Source organism: Lampetra planeri, chromosome 15, assembly GCF_965212315.1.
Source record: "Lampetra planeri chromosome 15, kcLamPlan1.2.h2, whole genome shotgun sequence".
Lineage (NCBI taxonomy): Eukaryota > Metazoa > Chordata > Hyperoartia > Petromyzontiformes > Petromyzontidae > Lampetra > Lampetra planeri.
Window position 1 is genome coordinate 7,115,124 of NC_136121.1, and position 19,012 is coordinate 7,134,135.

Consider the following 19,012-nt stretch of genomic DNA (forward strand, 5'->3'; position numbering starts at 1 on the left):
GCCCCCCCGGTTCGTGCCGGCGTCGTTAGCCAACCCGAGCACGCGCAAGAGCTTCCGCTTGTGGGTTGCTGAGGGCCACCCAGAGACACACAGCCGCTGGTGCCAGTCTTTCATAGTAATTCCACCATTATCCAGCAGTGGATTGAGAATGTACGATGGCAATGGACTATCGCCCCCCTTCCGCACCGTCCCCCCCCCCCCCACATACACCCACGATGAACAGCTGACCATTCCCTGCTTCCCCCAAGTTCCTTCCCTTATTTATCATTCCCCACCCCCTTTCCAAGCCTAAAAACTCGAGAGAAGAAACACGGCTCCGATAACACAATGAATGCAAACCGCATGAATAACTATGGGATGTACGCAAAGTTCGTTTGGATCGTGTCTATTGTGTTTGATGTTAGTTTTACGTGATAAAAGTTGTTATTCTTATTATTACAATTGTTTAAGCAGCAGAGCCTCACTTAATTCTCATGACTCTGTTTCAGAAGGGGTCCTGTTCAGTGTTTGCAGCAGAGGTAAATGATTACTTGTACTGTATTATATTCCAACCGAGTCATTTGTGAATATTATTCATGATGATATGACAGTATTGACGAAGATTCAAGCGTTGATTATTTAAGATTCGTGTTTCTTCTTAAATGGCATTTATTCAAGCCATCACACGTGATCTCTCAAATAGTGACATCATGAAAGTGATCCCTGTAGCAGCACATGGCTTAACCAAAAGGTAACCAAAAGGATTTAGTGGTAAAATCATGATAATCGTGATCAGTGGTATTACTAAAGGTGATGATGTAAACAAATTGATAATGATGATGGATCATGTAAAATATTGATGACGAGTGGTATAAATTTAAATGATAGCGTACTGCATTACTGTTCGGGATTCCGAGTAAGGTGCTGGGTAGATTCGAGCTTGTTCAGAGTGTAGCTGCATTACGCGTGCACCGTTTCGCAAGCACGTCACACTCACTCTCTTGTCTTTACATTGGATGCCAGTCAAGTCTCGAATGGACTAAAAGATCCTGCTGCTGCCCAACAAGGCCCTCAGTGGGTTAGCCCTGAAATATTTACAGGAACTGATCCATCTTTATACACTAAACATGGTCCAGGAGATTATTTGATCATCTCCTTCGAAGTACTGAGGTCAAGGATCAGTTCGTGGAGTGACCGGGCTTTTGCCAGTGCAGCACTCAAGCTTTGGAACGTTTTGCCTTTGCTAATAAGACGCTCAGAATTGCTAGCTATCCCGTGTTTAAGTCTGTCTGGAAAATCCACCTCTTTAAACTGGCCTTCACCCAACAGTTCTGGCCATCTACCCTGGTGATGTTTTTTTCTGCTTTCCATAAATGGTGCATTGGCAATCTGCGAATGAAATACACCTTACATGTGTAAATTGTTGTTGTTATATTATTTACTAAATAGATGATTTCATGATGATAATGATGATGATGGTGATAATGATGATGATCATCATTTATATGAGTGATGGATCATGTAAAAATACTTATGAAGAAGATTTGTTGAGCATTCTTGAAATATACACCTAGGCCACACTCTCTTAAAGCAACGCAAAGTGAACATTTATACCCAATTGTATTGCCGTGCGCCATCATCAAGGGTGTGTACACAGCTACACCCACAGTGAGGACTTGACACGGAGCACATTGACTCGTGGTCGTGAACAAAGGGAGATCCACATGCGAGTTTCAATTTTCTGTTATTCTCTTCGGTCGTTTCCGGACGTGCAAACCACACTTGGGAGATACTTTGTGTGTGTTCTGACAGTGTTAAGCGGGTTGCTTGCATTGCGTTATTAAAGTACGGCACTGTCCTGTCCGTACGTGCGGACGTTGCCCAGATCCGGAAGGCATCCGCTGTAGGCAGGTTATAGCAGCGCGCACTGCGCATGATGAACACCTGGCTGGAAACAGCCTCTTCCCAATGAATGTTTCCACGTGTCGTCGAGCATGGTGTCTGTAAAACATCCCGTCTTCATATCGAGCCAACAACCCTCGACATGCCCTTCGCGCATTAGCGGCTCTAAGGCATTGCTTTTTCTCTTCATCAACTATCAACAACATCGCATGACAACGCCTTTCCATGTGCCCCGAAACGAATTCTTGTCAAATACCAACCGCGCACCACTCCCTTTGCCTAAGACCAGGAGACACCATAGATGGCTCCGGTCCTACCACACCACCAGCCCTGCGTACCAGCGCAACAGGTTATCACTTTACCCCCCCCCACCGCCTCACCACCGCCCCACCTCACCCCCCCCCCCAACATGAGCTCCTCCGTAGCCCGTGTGCGCTTCGACCCACGGCTTGACGACTCGTCTCCCCCCCCCCCCCCCCCCATGTTCACCGTGTGCTGAAGATGCGGCGACGCGACACAATTCCCAAGTTGTACGGCACCGAGTCGCCGCTGCACGTTGATGGCCACTTGGGAGAAGACGATGGGCTGCACGACGAGTTTCGGGAACGGCGTAATAATATTCGCCGGCATTCCGGCGCTGCGACGGCCCGAAGCTGAAAACCACAACTGTTAATTTCTGGAAAGGTGGCAGGGAAGGTCAGGGGTGATGGAGTGGAGCAGTGGCACAGCGCAAACCGGCGGTGAGCCGAGTTCAATTCCCGGCCACAGCTAACATCCGTGGCGAGTGATATTTGATCCGGAACCTGGGCACGCTCCTCCGCCAACCCGCACTGGCCAGCGCAGTGAAGTGTGGTCAATCAACCCCGACGAACAACATGCCATTGGGAGGCCTACATCTAGTGGGTGCGTTCAACAAGCGGTTATAAATCATGATTGCACTGGTTTTAATGGGGGCAGTTGCCACACAAGGAGACAGAATGTGGATGAAAATGAGAAGCCATGTGGTTGTCACCAGTGCCTGTTTGAGATAGATAGCAGGGGACTGGTACGCGGCAATCTATTGGCGTTGCGGCACGCAAATTTGCCGCCGTCTTGGTTTGTGTGCCACCCCTACCCACACACACTCGTGCCTGCCAACATGCCCAACAAACAGCCGTCGCTCCGCATTGTCGAAGGCTGTCCCATAACGATGGACAGAAGGTGGAACGAGAAGGCCGATTGATGTTGATGAGGCAGCGTCGATCAGGCGACTTGGATAAACACATTCCTGCGGAGGGAGCTGGTAGGAACGTTGGGTTGCTCGGCCAATGGCCAGGGTCAACGGCGGCGTGGTGTATTCCGCATATATGGCCGACTGAGACGGCGGGCACAAGCCGGCGTGAGTAGGTTAAACGTTGAGTTTTATAAGGGCACCACGGGGTGACCAGCCCCTCCCCACCCAGCCCCACCCCTCCCACCGCCCACCCAGCCCCACCCTCCCCTCCCCACCCTCCCCACCCAGCCCCTCCCCACCCTCCCCTCCCCACCCAGCCCCTCCCCACCCTCCCCTCTTCACCCAGCCCGACCCTTCCCATTTTTGGATACACAACGGACGGACACAATAATCCCCTGTGGGCTGGTGTAACCAGAAGGTTCCTACCAGTAATAGACCTCCAATTGCTCACGCAAGAAGAAGACCGCTCCTCGCCTGCACTAAACTCGGGCACTATGGCAAAATGAGCCATTGCCAAGAACAATACCGTCACAAAGTACAGTACTTCTAGGTTATATAGCAATGCCGGTGACGGCAGCGGAAAAGTATTTTCAGCATGGCTGGTACGGCAAGCCTCAACCAGTTTATGTTGCTGCACAACACTCTGTATACACATTTTTTTGGATCACTCTTGGCCCTAAACAACTGCATGTGCCTTCATGATGGCTCTGGCGTGCTGATGAGTCCTAAATAAGGATGAGACTGGTATTCCCCGCTGCCTTCGACCATCTCGTGCTCTTTATAACGTAATGCAATGAAGCTCATGGACGCTGCTCCTACAGATTCTGGCCATCAACTGCTCGAACGTGGAATTCTCTCCCATCGTCTATTTCCCCAAGTTCTTATAACCTTGCTCCATAACAAATATAGATTCACCGTCATCTATAAGCTTACAAAAGTGGCGTTTTGATTCTTTGGTCCTGTGGGCTCAGACCAACCGCGATATAATGGAAATAAATAAATAGCCGTTCTTTTTCCCAGGACACCAACGTGTCCTTGTGTTTCGTACAGCTCCATGAGATGTGCTCGCATTCATTCTGATGCTATACAAATCCAAATGGTATTGAGTGTATATATATAGCCCATTGCAAGCAGCTCCTGCCCTTGTAAACGGGTACTGCCGCTTGCGGAACGGGTGACTCTTCAAAAGCTCCGACGCGAATTGGCGGCCGCTTTGCGAAGATTTCTGGGGCTGACGATTACGATCCTTCGCGTTGTCAGGTTTATCGTTACAGCTGCAGTGACATAGAAGTTAAAGTTAGGCCACGGCAATTTATGAGAAGCTGAGCATTGTGTTGGAGCAACTCCCAGTTGTGCAGGCGTAACAAATAAACAAAAAATCCGGCATGTGTTTTGCCAATAGCGTTCGTGAATAATGAATGCTTTTGGCAGTGGGAGGCTTTGGTGCAACGAATTAAAAAAAATGTGAAACCCTCCTGAAACACAAACAGTCTTCTGCTGTAGTTTTGCTTATCATGCTCATTTCCTTTCTTAACTTTATATAGATTCCCGTAAAAGTTATATAAGGCTGCATGTTTTTTTATATGGAAATATATATAAATCACTTCACTTTCTGATACTGAAATGTAGCGCTTTGACAAACAACCTAAAATTGCACATCAGACTGCTTACAGTGTTACTATTTAACATTTTCCTGCATAAGATATAACACTTGCACAAAACCTTTTGCAGAGCACATTCGGGAATTAACAATTTATTCCTTCCTCCCACAACACCACAGTTCGTGGTCACGATCCGTTTCTGGGAATCGATCATTTTTCTAATCTCTGTTGAACTGTCTCAAATCCTTTCTCGCCTGTTCCGTCTCATTTGTAGTCTCCCTCATTCCATTCGCCTGAATGTTGCATATTATTTTCATACATGATAAAAAGCAGATTATGGCGGACATGATCCGGTGCATCTCTTGCGGGTGCGGGTATAAATCCGAGTAAAATTTTCTGCGATCGTAACATGCCAAGTATTGTGAAATACAAGAGGAGTAGAAAAATTCACCCACGTGGCGATTCGATTTGTCGTCGTGATTTGGGGTCAGCTTTTCACTCAAGAGAATGGTGAATGTAGTGGCCTCAAATGCTCACGGATACCAGAGGTCACGCGAATCCATTGCATATCACCTAGATTCATGCGCGCGTGATTCAATGCACGTCTCACGATTTTAGGAATCTATTTTACACGTCTCGTGTAAATAATTGTAGTGGAGCGGCGGTACAGTGGTTTGCAAACTGCAATCAAACCGATTGCCTGAGTTCGATTTTCGGCCATAACTAACACCAGTGGTGAGCAATATCCGTGGTGGTGCTGGAATTCCCCTGCACCAACATGCACTGACCAGCGTGGTGAAGTATGATCGTGCAACCCACATGACTGACACGGGCATAGATTAACCTTCATCCAGCAGTAAATTATCAAAGGGCTGTACTTTAGTAAATGCTGCATATGAAGCCGCGCGTCATCAATCGCTCAGTGGACGAGGCTCAAACCACAAAATACGTTATTTGTTTTTTTTACCCTTTTATCTGGCAACAAAACTGACACCTTTTTTACGAGGAGTCATGTTTGCATAGACCACAATACCTGCAGTCATAACCCATGTGAGACTAGGCTCTAAGGAAAGCTGTCTCGGGTGTGGACCAATCAACTTCAAGGACAGTGCATACATTATCAGAGTTATGTTTTTTGTTTGCATTATGACTGCAGGTATTGTGGTCTATGCAAACATGCCTCCTCGTAAAAAAGGTGTCAGTTTTGTTGCCAGATAAAAGGGTAAAAAAAAACAATTATCATATGTTTTACTGCCAAATGAGGTACCAATGGCACAAAATACGTGTGACAACAGCACGTGCCTCTACCGTAGTGAGAATGCTCACCCCTCTAACGCCACGCACACTCAGTTGGCCCAATAGCAGGGCGACTGTCGCGCGTGAACCTGGCGGCGGCGTCCAGTCGTTCTCAAAGCAGCCAGCGAGCGTCAACGCGCTTACAGCGACCCGGGCAGCAGCGGCGACACATGCGCTTATTTTGGTGCATTCCACTGCAGGCTCAAGCCTGCTTAACGCTGCTAAACGTGTAACTCATCGCAGGCCTATTTTCGGATTCCTTTTTCAAACGGGGGCGGGAACACAAAAGTAAGATCCACTACTAAAATACCCAGTCGGATCCTGTAGGAATGCCAGAGTCTCCTCGCAGGGGCTGGGATCTCCGTGACTTAACGGGGCCAGACAAAGTCAATTTTCACCCATGTTTATCCATCATCGACGTCAGTCGTGGTCAATCGACTGCTGGATGAAGGCCTCCTTCAGCACCTGCACACGAGCTGGTTTCATTGCGCCATCTCCTCGGTGTACATCCTTTAAGATGTTCCTTGGCTGCCATTGTCCCCTATGGGTGCTGCGGTGGTGAGATGTTAACGAGCTCGCCTGGTACGCAGGAGGTCGTGGGCTCGATCCCCTAACGTGATGCCTGCTGTACATTTGGAGTTTGCGTGTCTCTCTCTCTGTCCCCGTGGTCGCGTGGCTTTTTCTCCGGGCCCTCCGGGTTTCCCCTCCACATTTCTAATCACGCGTTTAGAGTATTTGGCTCCTAAACATTTCCACGTGACAAGCCACTTTGTTGAGGTATCATTTGTCGCCAGGTCGCTTCTGAAAAAGCTATATAGCTCAGTGTAAAGTGACAGCAAGCGTGCCATGCATCTGTTGATTGACATTTAAATACAGGTTGCAGCTAAATAAATTATGGGTCTACAGCTTCCCACACCTGTGGTTGGAGATTAATTTGACTTCATAAAATAACAGGAATTTATTTCAATGCCCATCACAATGTTATCATAACAAATCACTTTCCCTTATACTCTGTTGTGCAATTTGCTCAATACACCACGAATCACGTATAACTGGGTCTTGATGGATTATTTTGTGGATAAAGTTATAAACAAATATATTATCATATATATAACAAATGTATACAGTTGCCGTGGTGTAATGGTTAGCACTCTGCACTTGACATCTAGAGGTCACCGGTTCGACCTCCTGGCGCGGCAGTTCTAACAGCGTACAGGTTTCTTTTTAAATCCTTTTTATTAAGTTCACTTGCTTGTTTGCTTGCGCACTTACGACCGTGCAAATCTTTCGGTCGTTTTTAAGCCACTTCCCGTGATCCAATCGAGCTGACATTTTGCACACAGACTCGTGCGTGACAATTTATTTTCGTGAAAATTTTTTTCTAAAATATTCCACATTTTAGGAAAAAAAATCATATTTTATTTAAAATACCAATGTGATCAAAATGAAACTCTTACTCAAGAAAAACAGAAATGAATAATAAAATAAAATCGATGCCACGCATATAAAGGATTTATAGTGAAAAACTTAGTTTTTACGGGTTAATTTTTTAAATTCCCCTACCACCAGCAGTATAAATGGGTACAGCACAGTAATACTGTTGGCAGGACTTTAGTGGTGGGGTCAAGTTTGGGTACGCCCAAGGATACTGGTCAAAATGGCAGCATAGGCCAAATCCTCTGTACAGGCACTCCGTGGAGCTCCCTCTAGGAGAGGCCCTTCCGCCAGCAGTGCCGTGAGCAAGATATTTCAGGGCTGCACCTTTACCAGATGTCTCACATTTAAGCGAGTGGTGCGTCTGGGTGTTGGGAAAGGCGCACAGCTACATGGGTGCATAAGGCATCAACAAAGTGCATGCATTCCGAGTTACAAGCAGGGCAAAGAATCGAGGGCAGCAGCTGCCCAGCTGCCCTCTCCTGCAAAAAAAGTTTTTCCTTCCCAAGTGCCCCTCAAGTGCAAATTTTGGGCACAGCACATACCGTCGCACTGTTGTTAGGCAGATGGTTAGCTGCAGCTGTGTACGCTTGCCAATAACGCATTTTTAGAATGGTTTTATTCCCAGTGACAACTCGGGAGACATTACGGGAGTACAATGTCTGCCGAGGAGCCGAAGTTAAAGACGGCGCGACATTGTTCACAAAAGCATCCCATTTCTGAGCCAGAATCATTTAATTATACGGCGGATTTCATAACAGCAATAGTGCCCTGGCTACGTAAAAAAAGCAGGCATGTCCCTGCAGATGCCTCTCCTCTAAATAGTATTCGGTCAATGACTGGACACTCCACCGGCAATCCACTTTGCCGAACAAAAAGCACACTTGGTCAAACTTGTGCTGCAGGGATGAGGTTAACCCGCGGCCAGGGTCACGTTTCATCACTTTAGTTCGGGGAACGTTTCGTTGGTTTCATGAGAAGTGGCAGGTCCAACAGAGCGCGAAAAAACAAAGGTAAGGAGTGATGTTTGTGCAACGCTCTGCAACGAGGGGGGGGGCGTGCTGAACACAGCAAGAGGCAACACAGCGCTCACACCTACGGAGAAAATAAAAAATCAGTTTTCAAAATGAAAAATGTGATATAATGCATTTGTTATCCATAATATGGGGTTTTCTTTTTCGGTAAGATCGCGTAAATATATTAATGTGTCGTCAAAACCCGCCACCACCCGACACAGCCAATTAGTAAGGTTTGCCACGTAAACAGAACGTGCCAATTCGTTACTAGTACAGCAGAGACACGACCTAGCCATAAATAATAGCTCAACTAAGTGGCTTATCGCGTGGAAATGTATATCAGCAAAATACTCTAAACGCGTGTTTCTAAATGTGGAGGGAGAAAACGGAGGACCCGGAGAAAAATCCACGCGACCACAGGGAGAACATGGGTAAGGATCGAACCCACGATCTCCTGTATATCAGGCAATGTAGTTAACATCTCGCCACCGCGACATTCAAACCCGCACATTTCCAACTCGGTTTGACATTTGTTGTTAATTAATAAAACAACCAGAAGTCGCAATGTATTTTACGATGCCACATCAACAGCTAACGAGGAAACATAAGGTCATACAGGAATCATACGTGTAAACGGATATTCGAACATGCTGCGTTCTCGAATGCCCAGCAAAATAATATGAAAAAACAGTCAATACAGGAAAGAAATGACTGGGTATAAAGCTAACGAATCTAAGACTGGAAATAGCATAAGCAATATATTAGTAATATCTGCCACTGCTCTCATAGCACTTAAGAAGGAGCCTTCGTGGCTAAAAGCAACTCAGCTCCAACAAAGAGAATCCTAGACAGACAGATCATCTTTTCTGCGTCCAACAATGACATCCAAATTTAAATATTTCTCAAATGAAGCCAACCCAAATAATTGGCATCGTTTTGCAACGAATGCCAAAAAATGTGTTTTTCCACGCATACCAATGTTTTCATGTCCTATTTATTTTCGAAAAATCTCAAAGAATCTCAAGACTTTGGAACCTCATTTGCCAGAAGGAAAAATATGATAATTGTTTTTTTTTACCCTTTTATCTGGCAACAAAACTGTCACCTTTTTTTTACAAGGAGTCATGTTTGCATGTAAAAAAGGTGTCAGTTTTGTTGCCAGATAAAAAGGGTAAAAAACCAATTATCAATCTCAAGACTCTTTTTCAGGAGGCTCCTGCATTGTGATGATCAACAAATGACTTTTTTTTCAGAGTGTTTAGCATATGGGAGATCACCAAAGTAGTGCACTCAGAAAACACACTGCGATCGCACTCGCACGTCCCAACGGATGGATTCACTCGTGCCACCTTAGAGCCCCGGCAGACTTTAAAGTTTCACAAACGTACGCGATCCACCAACGCTTGCCTCCACGAACCCTGTATTACAGGCATGTGCCACCAAGCCAAGGATAAAGTAATAAATAACACAAACACACTTTATTAGGGTGGCTTTCAAGCCACGGTATAACATTTCACTTTCGTTGAACACCGTAGAAGGATTACATTTACATTTATTGCAGCCCGACAGCCGTTGCAGTGACAGTTTCACAAGCACCGCTACAGATTACAATTTTCACCCAAGTCACGTCAACAAATCCCAGCGACACCGAAACTCAAACTACGGACGGATGTCAAGTAAACAGTTCTGCTAAAAGTGGCTGTGGGCTGGGAAAGGTGGAAAATGTTGAGGGATAAGTGAACATTTTGGAAACATTATTCTTAAAATCCTTATCAAACACCAAATTTAGCAGAGTCAATGTTTTTGCTATGATGCTCAGCAGGTCACTCACACCTCAACAAGACATCCAAGGCCATAGAGATCATGTTGCACGAGCTTGGTTTTTTATTTATTATAGTGCCAGAGTAGAAACTGGATATAAGCATAGCGTATATAATCACAGTTCTGATATAATTAACACATCTTACATTACACTAGTAGGGGGAGAGGCAATGGACAACGTCTCACAAAAGCACTCTACTTTGCATATAATCACAGCTGGCCTTGCGCCAAAGTGCTGTGTATATTTCCAGCTTCAACCGTATTCGTAATGCATACGAATTCTCACGACACTCAGTTATGTAAAATGCATCTACATCCTTACAAAACTGTTTCCGCTGCACGCCGAGGAACGGAAAAAAAAACAAATATGCCTTCATCTGGAAACCCTCGCCAGAGAGAAATAATTGTAACAGCTCACTGGGAAATGAATAAATATAATTACAATAATAATGGAAGACTACAGAGATAGGTTTACTGCACTTGTGTTCCGATGACAACCAAAACCCCACCACCGGACACAGTTTGGAAAGTATAAAAAATGCAATCAAATGGAGCAGAAAGTAATTTGTTGTTATTGACAAAAGAGTCACCGCACTGTAAATACATTTCACTCCGTTAGACAATTCTAACTGGGGACATGCTCCAAACATTCTTATGACGGGAAACGGCCACTACATTTACTTTAAATTATCATCGTTATGGACTCTTGAGTCATGGCAAAGTGTATTACTCTACATTTGACGAGATGCATGCGCATTGATTTGTACAATCGTGAATAATTTTACCCAGGAGAAAGCCCTCTCTCGCTGTCTCTCTTTTGCTTAACGTATCCCATTATTTACTGCACGGTTGCATGCTGCCACGGTGTAATGGTTCGCGCAATGGACTTGCAATCCAGAGATCACCGGTTCCATCTCTCGGTGCGGAAATGTTTTGTTGGCAATCTTTGGAGACGTTTTGATGCAATTTTTTTAAAATCCTACCCTACCCCTCCCCCCACAAAACGCATCTGTCCACCCAGCAGTACAAATGGGTGCCACAGTTAGTCGATCGGCAAATCGCGTGTCGTGCGGTAAAGCGTGGCTACTCCCACCACTCCCAAGACGTCTTGCCAGCGTGGAGGAAGAGGCCAAATACGGTCTCAGAGAGGCTCTCTGGAGCTCCCTACGGTGAAAGCCGTTGCTCTAGCAGTGGCCTGAGCAAGCCATTGCATGGCTGTGCCTTTACCGCTTTTAATGTAAGATATCTTTTCTGAAAGGCATGGCCGAGTATAGACTCCATAAACATTAATGCTGGTATTCTAAAATCGGATTTCCTTTCAAAAGAAACTCATGGAGGGGAAGGAAGTAGCATTTTTTCTGCTCTGGTCGCGACCCCTAAATAGCAATTCAGCTGGAACAAGCCGTGATGAAAGATGCGTTGCACCGAGTTCCACCGCAATGCACGAATTCGCTTTGATAAACTGCACTGTAAAGGACAATCAATTTAATTGAACTGCATATGACCACCGCATTGCATTAGGTAAATGGCGCGCGGCTACATCGTCACGGTCACTCATCAATGGGGCAGGGACGGCGCATACACAGCGACACGCGCACTTTTAACCCTGGCACTCGAGGAGGATCCGCGCGCGCACCCGATCAGAGCAGCTGTGCACGCGCCTCGCACACGGCACGTCGCAATACAATGTGAGCTCACAACGCGTTTCGATGCAAGCGCACCTCAACATGCTGTGTAGATGGTGGGCATCTTTATTTCGTAGGGAGAGGCAGTCGGTCACAAGTAGAGATAAACATGAAGGCGTTACGCCTGGACTTGATCAGGGGCAAGGGAATCGACATCACGGTTAAATGGGGGGGGGGGTGGAGTTCATTCCTACACCTCTTTGGTACATCGACTGATGAATGAAAAGGGCGTCCCATGTTGCCTTGGTCATCCAGGTCGTTTGACCATACTTCAGCACGCGTGTTGGTGAAAGGAGGAAGAAGCCAAGCACCGGTTCAGATCATCATCGCTCTAACACTGATGTTAGCCGGTGGCCAGGGATGGAACTCAGGACACCGGTTTCATAGTGCAATGCGTTCACCACTGCGGCACCGCTCGTTTCGCATGGAGAGTCCATACATGCAACAACACAGTAGAACATAGCAGCTAAGCCCAATGCCTTACAGCAAAAAAACCCAGAATACACCTACATTCCTTAGCTACACAAACACGTGTATGCACCCTAAGCACACTGTAGTTGCTGCTGTGCTTATCCTTCACCCACAGCGCGTTGCCCGTGTAGGCAGCAGACTCACCTGCAAGCTGTAAATGTTGTGGGTTTGCTCTCCAACGCACCGGTGTGCTGTACTAGTAATCAATTGGCATGTTCTGTTTACGTGACAAACCTTACTCATTGGCTGCGTGGCGGGTTGAACGACACATTTATATTTTCGCGATCTAACCCCCCAAAAAAACTCTTATGGGTGATATTGGTCACGAAAGCCTACGTGTTAAGCTGTAGTTGCGCAGGTAAAATTTCCACACACCAATACAAAGCACACACTACACTCTATCTCGAATACAGTATTTAATGGTGTTCCAGTGGTTCAATTGTTTTGTTCATTTTAATCCCCTGCATTGTACCCCAAGGGGGCACGCGTCTCTCGAAGCACGCGAGTCATTTTAATGCGTTGTGCCAATATTGGCTCAGGGCTTACTGCGAGCGAATCGGCGGTTCAAAAAAAAACTTTTTTTAATTCAAAGCAGCCGCGAGCTTCGCGTGCACAACGGCAATTCGCGATCGGCACGGGGGACCTCCTTCGCTTTGAAACGCCACTTACAGAGGTGGCCCGTGTGACTAAATTGGCCCGTGTCACACGCGCGTTCACCGCTGGTCACAATCACGTACCGCGCTCATTAAGTCAAATCACTGGCGCGCGTATTCATTAATTAGTTACCGTCGAAACTATCCTGGAGCGAACACACACGTGCGTCAGTTTAACACGTGCGCGTGTGCGTTCACGGCACAGCAGCGCAAAGCAAACGCAGTGCCACTAGGAAGTCACAGAGGGTAACGTAAGTGCAGTTGTATGTAACAGAACTCTACGCAGAGAACGCGTGTTGAGTGCGTTGTCTTGGTGTTTGAGACGTAGGATTCGTGACTCACGTATCGACGCAGTTTCTTCTCTGGGGGAGACTTCCTCAGCCATCCGCTACACATCACTTCTCCACTCATCGTGCTGCTGCTGCTGCTGGTGATGGTGATGATGCTGCGGATGACGACGCTGTTACTGTTACCGCTACTGATGATTACTCCTATTTCGTGTTAATACACCAGTATGTAGCACGTCCGCGTGCCGTGCACCACACGCACGTGCGCTAAAAGATACACGCGTACACAAATAAACACTGCGCCGCTTATTATAGCCGCCGTGTTCTCCTTAAGCCAAATAGTTGACGCCTATTTCCATGCGCGCAGCGAAGAAGGTTCGAAGGTTGGTAAACGCGTGGAGGAGGATTCCACATTCGCGTGTTGTCCTGCCCGTGCGTTTACGCGTGCGCGTCTGTGTGTGTGTCTGTGCGCGTGTCTCTGTGTGTGTGTCTGTGCGCGTGTCTCTGTGTGTGTGTCTGTGCGCGTCTCTGTGTGTGTGTCTGCGCGCGTGTCTCTGTGTGTGTGTCTGTGCGCGTGTCTCTCTGTGTGTGTGTGTGTCTGTGCGCGTGTCTCTGTGTCTGTGCGCGTCTCTGCCAGTGTGCTCGTTCTCAGCACGCCCTCTCGGTAACGCACGCGGAGTCCCGCCCAGTGTTAGTGAATGAGCTTCCACACCCCTCCACCCACCCACCCCGGCACCTCCTCCTCGTCGTCGTCGTGGTCCCTCCTTAGACTCGCGCAGGAAATGGGCGGAGACACCGAGGGCCACGGAGACGCGGGACGCTGCGAGGCTGCCGTGTTAGGGGGAGGAGGAAGGGGCAGTGCCCCCCTTCGTTACACTCATTCATTGCCTTTCATCATCGCAGTCGCGCGCGTGGTGGCCGTGCGATGAGCATGCCGGATACGCTCTTAACGCCAGACCCAGCGTCCTTCACTCATTTTCAGAGGAGGGGGGGGGGCGGATACTTTCGCCGATAAGACATCGGTGTGAGGACCGCCAACACATTAGAAACCACTGGGGCTTGAAAGCAGCACGATGATGATGGGGTGGGGGTGTTGTCACGCGTTGTGTATTCTCGGCGGCCGCATGTCAGGGACCGCACTGGAGGCCACGGGGGTGCCCGCCAGTGTCCAGCGGGTGCTTGCGATGAAGAGCGCCGTGCCAGACTCATTGCCAAGCCCAGCCTCTCTGCCTGGGGTAGAGGAACGTATTCCTCGCGCCGGCCACTAACGAGCATGCAATGATCCACACAACGAGGCCACGCGAGTTTGTACATGTTGTATTGCTTCTTTTCGTTAAAGAGGTCCCCGATGGTTTAGGTGGAGTGCCCTCGTCAATAACATTTGGCAGCCCAAAGCCTGACTGCCGGTGAGAGCCAGGATGTTGAAATCGTTCCTGAGTTTGTTTGCTAAAAACAAATGCTGCTGAACTATATATTTGTCTGGACTAAAGCGTATTTTATTTATTGATTTGAAGCTTTCGTGACTGCAGGAATCTATACTCTTTGGTTCTTTCGGTAAAGACACGTAGATAGAAAATTAATTGATCACGACGTTTCGACCGCGACACAAGCAACCGTCATCAGGTGAAAAAACAGCAGGAGAACTGCTGACGTAGGAGGAAAAAAATTACCGAAATAATCAAAGAGTACGTATTTTATTGACACGTGGAGTCAGTGGAGTCCACGTATAAAGAGGAGTTGCTAACATTAGAAACCCCTGCGTTGCCAGGTCGAAAATATTCCCCTCTAGAACTCGATTCGTGCGACTAAGATGCTTGCAGTGACGGATATTAATATCGTTTGCGGGGCGTTTTTTTTTGTTTCTCCACTTTGAAGTCGGGGCCATCGTGTAGCCGTGGGCCGTAATAAATTAAATCACGGGGTAGCTACGGAACGGTTCGCCACCTCTGTGATCTGGACTTAAGAGTTCCAAAAGGCCAGCCACTGTTACCTGCACAGGAGCTATTGGCATGTTCGTGAAAGGCTCTCGGTCCGGTCTGATGACTGGGTCTACGCTACTGGCTGTGGCAACACGGTGCGACTTGCCAGATTATCTCTGTTGTCTATGAAGTCTTTCCATTCACACCTCTACTACAATTCCATATAAATTCCTTGTCAGGACAGTAGAAGTCTACCCCATGTTTTTTATCCCTGTAAGCTCTCTAAGATGTGCATGCTTCCCCAACTTGTACAAGGGTCTGGATAACGCGGTCACATCGAGATGCTTTATACATCCAATTAGCATTGAATACCTACTATAATCACCCAGGAATGTCGGGCCTTAACGCTCGTGACGTCACTCCACATCGACCAGCCCGCCTCATTAATATTCATGAGCAGGTGACGTCCTCCGAATGGACACCCCCCCACCCCTCCTCATTCATAATCATGAGCGGGTGACGTCACTCAATATGGAGTACTCCCCCCCCTCCACTAATAATCATGCGCAAGTGACGTCACTCCACATCGAACAGCCCCCCTCATTAATATTCATGAGCAGGTGACGTCCTCCACATGGACCCCCCCCCCTCACTAATAATCATGAGCATGTGACGTCACTCCACATGGAGCACCCTCCCCCCTCAATAGTAATTATGAGGAGGTGACGTAACTCCACATCGAACAGCCCCCTCATTAATAATCATTAACAGGTGACGTCCTCAAAATGGACACCCCCCCCCCATTCATAACAATTAGGGGGTGACGTCACTCCACATGGGGGGGGGGGGGCCGAGGCGCCTCCTCCCCCCTCCTCGGCGTCAACTCACTACAAAGGCAGAAGCCTCACGTCACGCGATCTCCGTCACGCTGTTGAGACATCGAAGTAAAAAGGACGTCATGATGATGAACAAGGGATTATCACCTTTTAATGAAATAAGTCTGTGTCACCGCGCCCTTACACATTGCACACGAATGGATGCAATGAATATCACGTCGCGGTCTGCTTTTCGCTTGCAAGTTTCAGATTTACTGAAATACACCCGCCCTTGGACGGGCAAAAGGCTCGTTGTATGTTAAATAAAGACGCTGGGCTCATTGACTAACTTACCTGTTTAGGGGCATGAGGGGTAGGTTTGGTTATGTTTGCCCTTCCTGCCTTTGTGTGGTTGTCGCCTGCGTATACGTAATTACTCTAAGTGAATCGTTTGTTACGCGAGGGCGTATCTTTGCATCTCAGCAAGCCAATCGATGGTTGCACGGCATTGAACGTACGATTTTACCCAATTTGCCTTGATAATACAATGCCGTGTAAACAAGACTCACTTGTGTTGACAAAAGAAGATCATTTACAATGGAAACACAACAATGACACGTGACACTGCGGGATTTGTGGGGAGCACACCGCTGTGAGTTGACGTGCAACACTTGAACAGGGAATGTTGAATGATTCGGGCGTGAACACAAATGAACGTCGAGTTAGAGTACACTCACTATGAGTGTAGCAAAAAAAAATCGACTGTTCTATTGTACTAGGCTCCTTGCCTTCACCCATCTGCACTAACCAGTGTGGTGAAGTGTGCACATCAAGCCCGATGACCTCCATTGTATGGAGAGTGTCTTCGTCCAGCAGTGGATGGACAAAAGGCTGTACATGTAATCTCACCGCCAATACACAGATGAGTGTTGGGGGTGTGTGACGATTCATGCTGAGTGCAATTAAACAAATGGTCACAAATCAGTCGCAATTCAATTCAAGAATTTACTCTTTGCAGAGATAACAGGTTGCCTCATAGTAAAGTCACGTAGAATGGAAATAATAAAATAACAAAATAAAACATAATACAAATTTTCTCACGACGTTTCGGCCACAACGCAAGCAGCCTCATAGTTCGGAGAGCTGAGCTTGGCACTACTGAACACCTGGGTTCAAACCCAGGCAAACATCTGCGATGAAACTGGATTCATGACATTTGATTCCACGTTTAATTTTGCTGAATTCCAGTGCTGAGTATATAAATTCGATAACGGGTTGACTGAAATGTGCCAAGCCATTACTCTCCGTGACAGGGCCAGTGGGAACGTGCTGCCCCCCCCCCCTTACTATGTGCACCTCAGAAGTAATTGTGTGAAATCCGCTTTCGTGAGCTCTTCTCTGACACGAAGGGCTACTCTGCGAGAGGCCCAAATCGATCCTTCCGAGTTCAGTACCGAGTCCGTTATATGTGATGAGAGGCATCGAGGGAGCATTTTTCTCCAGAAACTGACCACTTGTCAGGCAAGATAATGAACAGAGCCAATGCCAGTGACCTCTGTGCTCGACAGCTATAACCATAGCAAGGACCGTCCAGCAGTCAAGCCAATAATCTGCAGCCACATTAGGAGACACAATTTGCAATTACGCCTTAGACGCTTATGTTGTACACATACAACCCCGTGGTCATGTGTGTTGACGTGTGTTCGTGGGAAGCAGCGGCAATGTGTCGTTTACATGCTGCACTACAATCCAAGAAACCCAGATTTGATTCATGTCATTGGCCTCTGGTAGAACGTTGAAGCAATCAACGATTACCTGGTGCCGTGTTTGAACATCAGCCCCCTGGAGACAAAGGTGTAGTGTGAGCCGCCCACCATCCTTCGTGGGCCTTACCGGCCTTAACAGTTGCACGCTAATAGCGAAACTTGGCTTTCAGCTAAAGGGGAGACCTTTGTCCCGTTGTGATTTCCATTTATATCGAATGCTCAAGGATGCTTAGCAATTTATACACCATTGGCACCTTGTGCGGTATTCAAAATAAAATGCATCAGCCATTGCCTATCCCAGTGTCACGTGATGCCGCAATCTCCATTGCCCCGTCTCTGTGCTGGCCGCCTTCTCAGGCGCGTGTCCCTCCTTTGGCTGACATTGAGTCACCAGCCTCGTCCTTCGGACGTTATCCCTCGAGCGATTGTGCCCGGTCAATCCCAAATTTTCCGCAGCAGTCAACGGAATGCCTCCGATTTGCTTTTGTTCCCCGAGCACTCTACGTGTGTTCCTCTATTTCCCAGCATGCATATCCCTACACAGTACTTCTTTGTGCACTTTTCAGATTCTGTTCCATTTGATTTGCAGCCTTCGTGCTTTCAAACAATTTGTCATGGTGAGTCATACGAATTGATTAAAAAACGTTCTTCTTCAGGCACATGTGTACGCTGAAAACGTCGCATATTAAAGTTCGGTGTAAAATTGGGTATGGAAAAGTCCGTGTTTATTTAAGTAATATGTCCTTGAAATACAGGAAATAGAATTGAACCACCACACAGCAGTTCGAATTATCTGAGTTTCGGCAGTCCAGCAGTACTTAACGTGAATGCACACGAGCTTTGGTCAGACTCACCAATTCAGTTCAAAGTGTTATCTGCGCGGTAGCCTGAGCTATCACGCCGCGTATAGCCCAAGAAGAATCGCGCATGCACTTGCGTTATGCTGATGCTGTAAAAACAAGTACTGCAGCATACACGTGTTTAACTAAACATCTGTGTGCCTTACACGTGAACTCCTTACTGCCAGGTGTCTGATTTGAAACAACAATTTATTTGACATCCACTTTCAAGCACACGCCTACACATCGAGTAACAGAATCAAACACGTGCTTTGGAAATTCCAACAATGCCGAATTTATATTCCACGCGCTCAA

General features: G+C 47.2%; 1 protein-coding gene across 2 annotated transcripts in view; it reads right to left on the reverse strand.

The window, feature by feature from the left end:
* GAB1 (GRB2 associated binding protein 1) overlaps nucleotides 1-14,026 on the reverse strand; it is a 115,013-nt gene extending 100,987 nt beyond the window's left edge. For both annotated transcript variants that reach the window (XM_078600897.1, XM_078600896.1), the window contains exon 1: nucleotides 13,414-14,026. In XM_078600897.1, coding sequence (XP_078457023.1) covers nucleotides 13,414-13,482 — 69 coding nt within the window. In that variant the 5' untranslated portion in view covers nucleotides 13,483-14,026. The remainder of the gene's footprint in view (nucleotides 1-13,413) is intronic.
* Nucleotides 14,027-19,012: the final 4,986 nt, after the last annotated feature.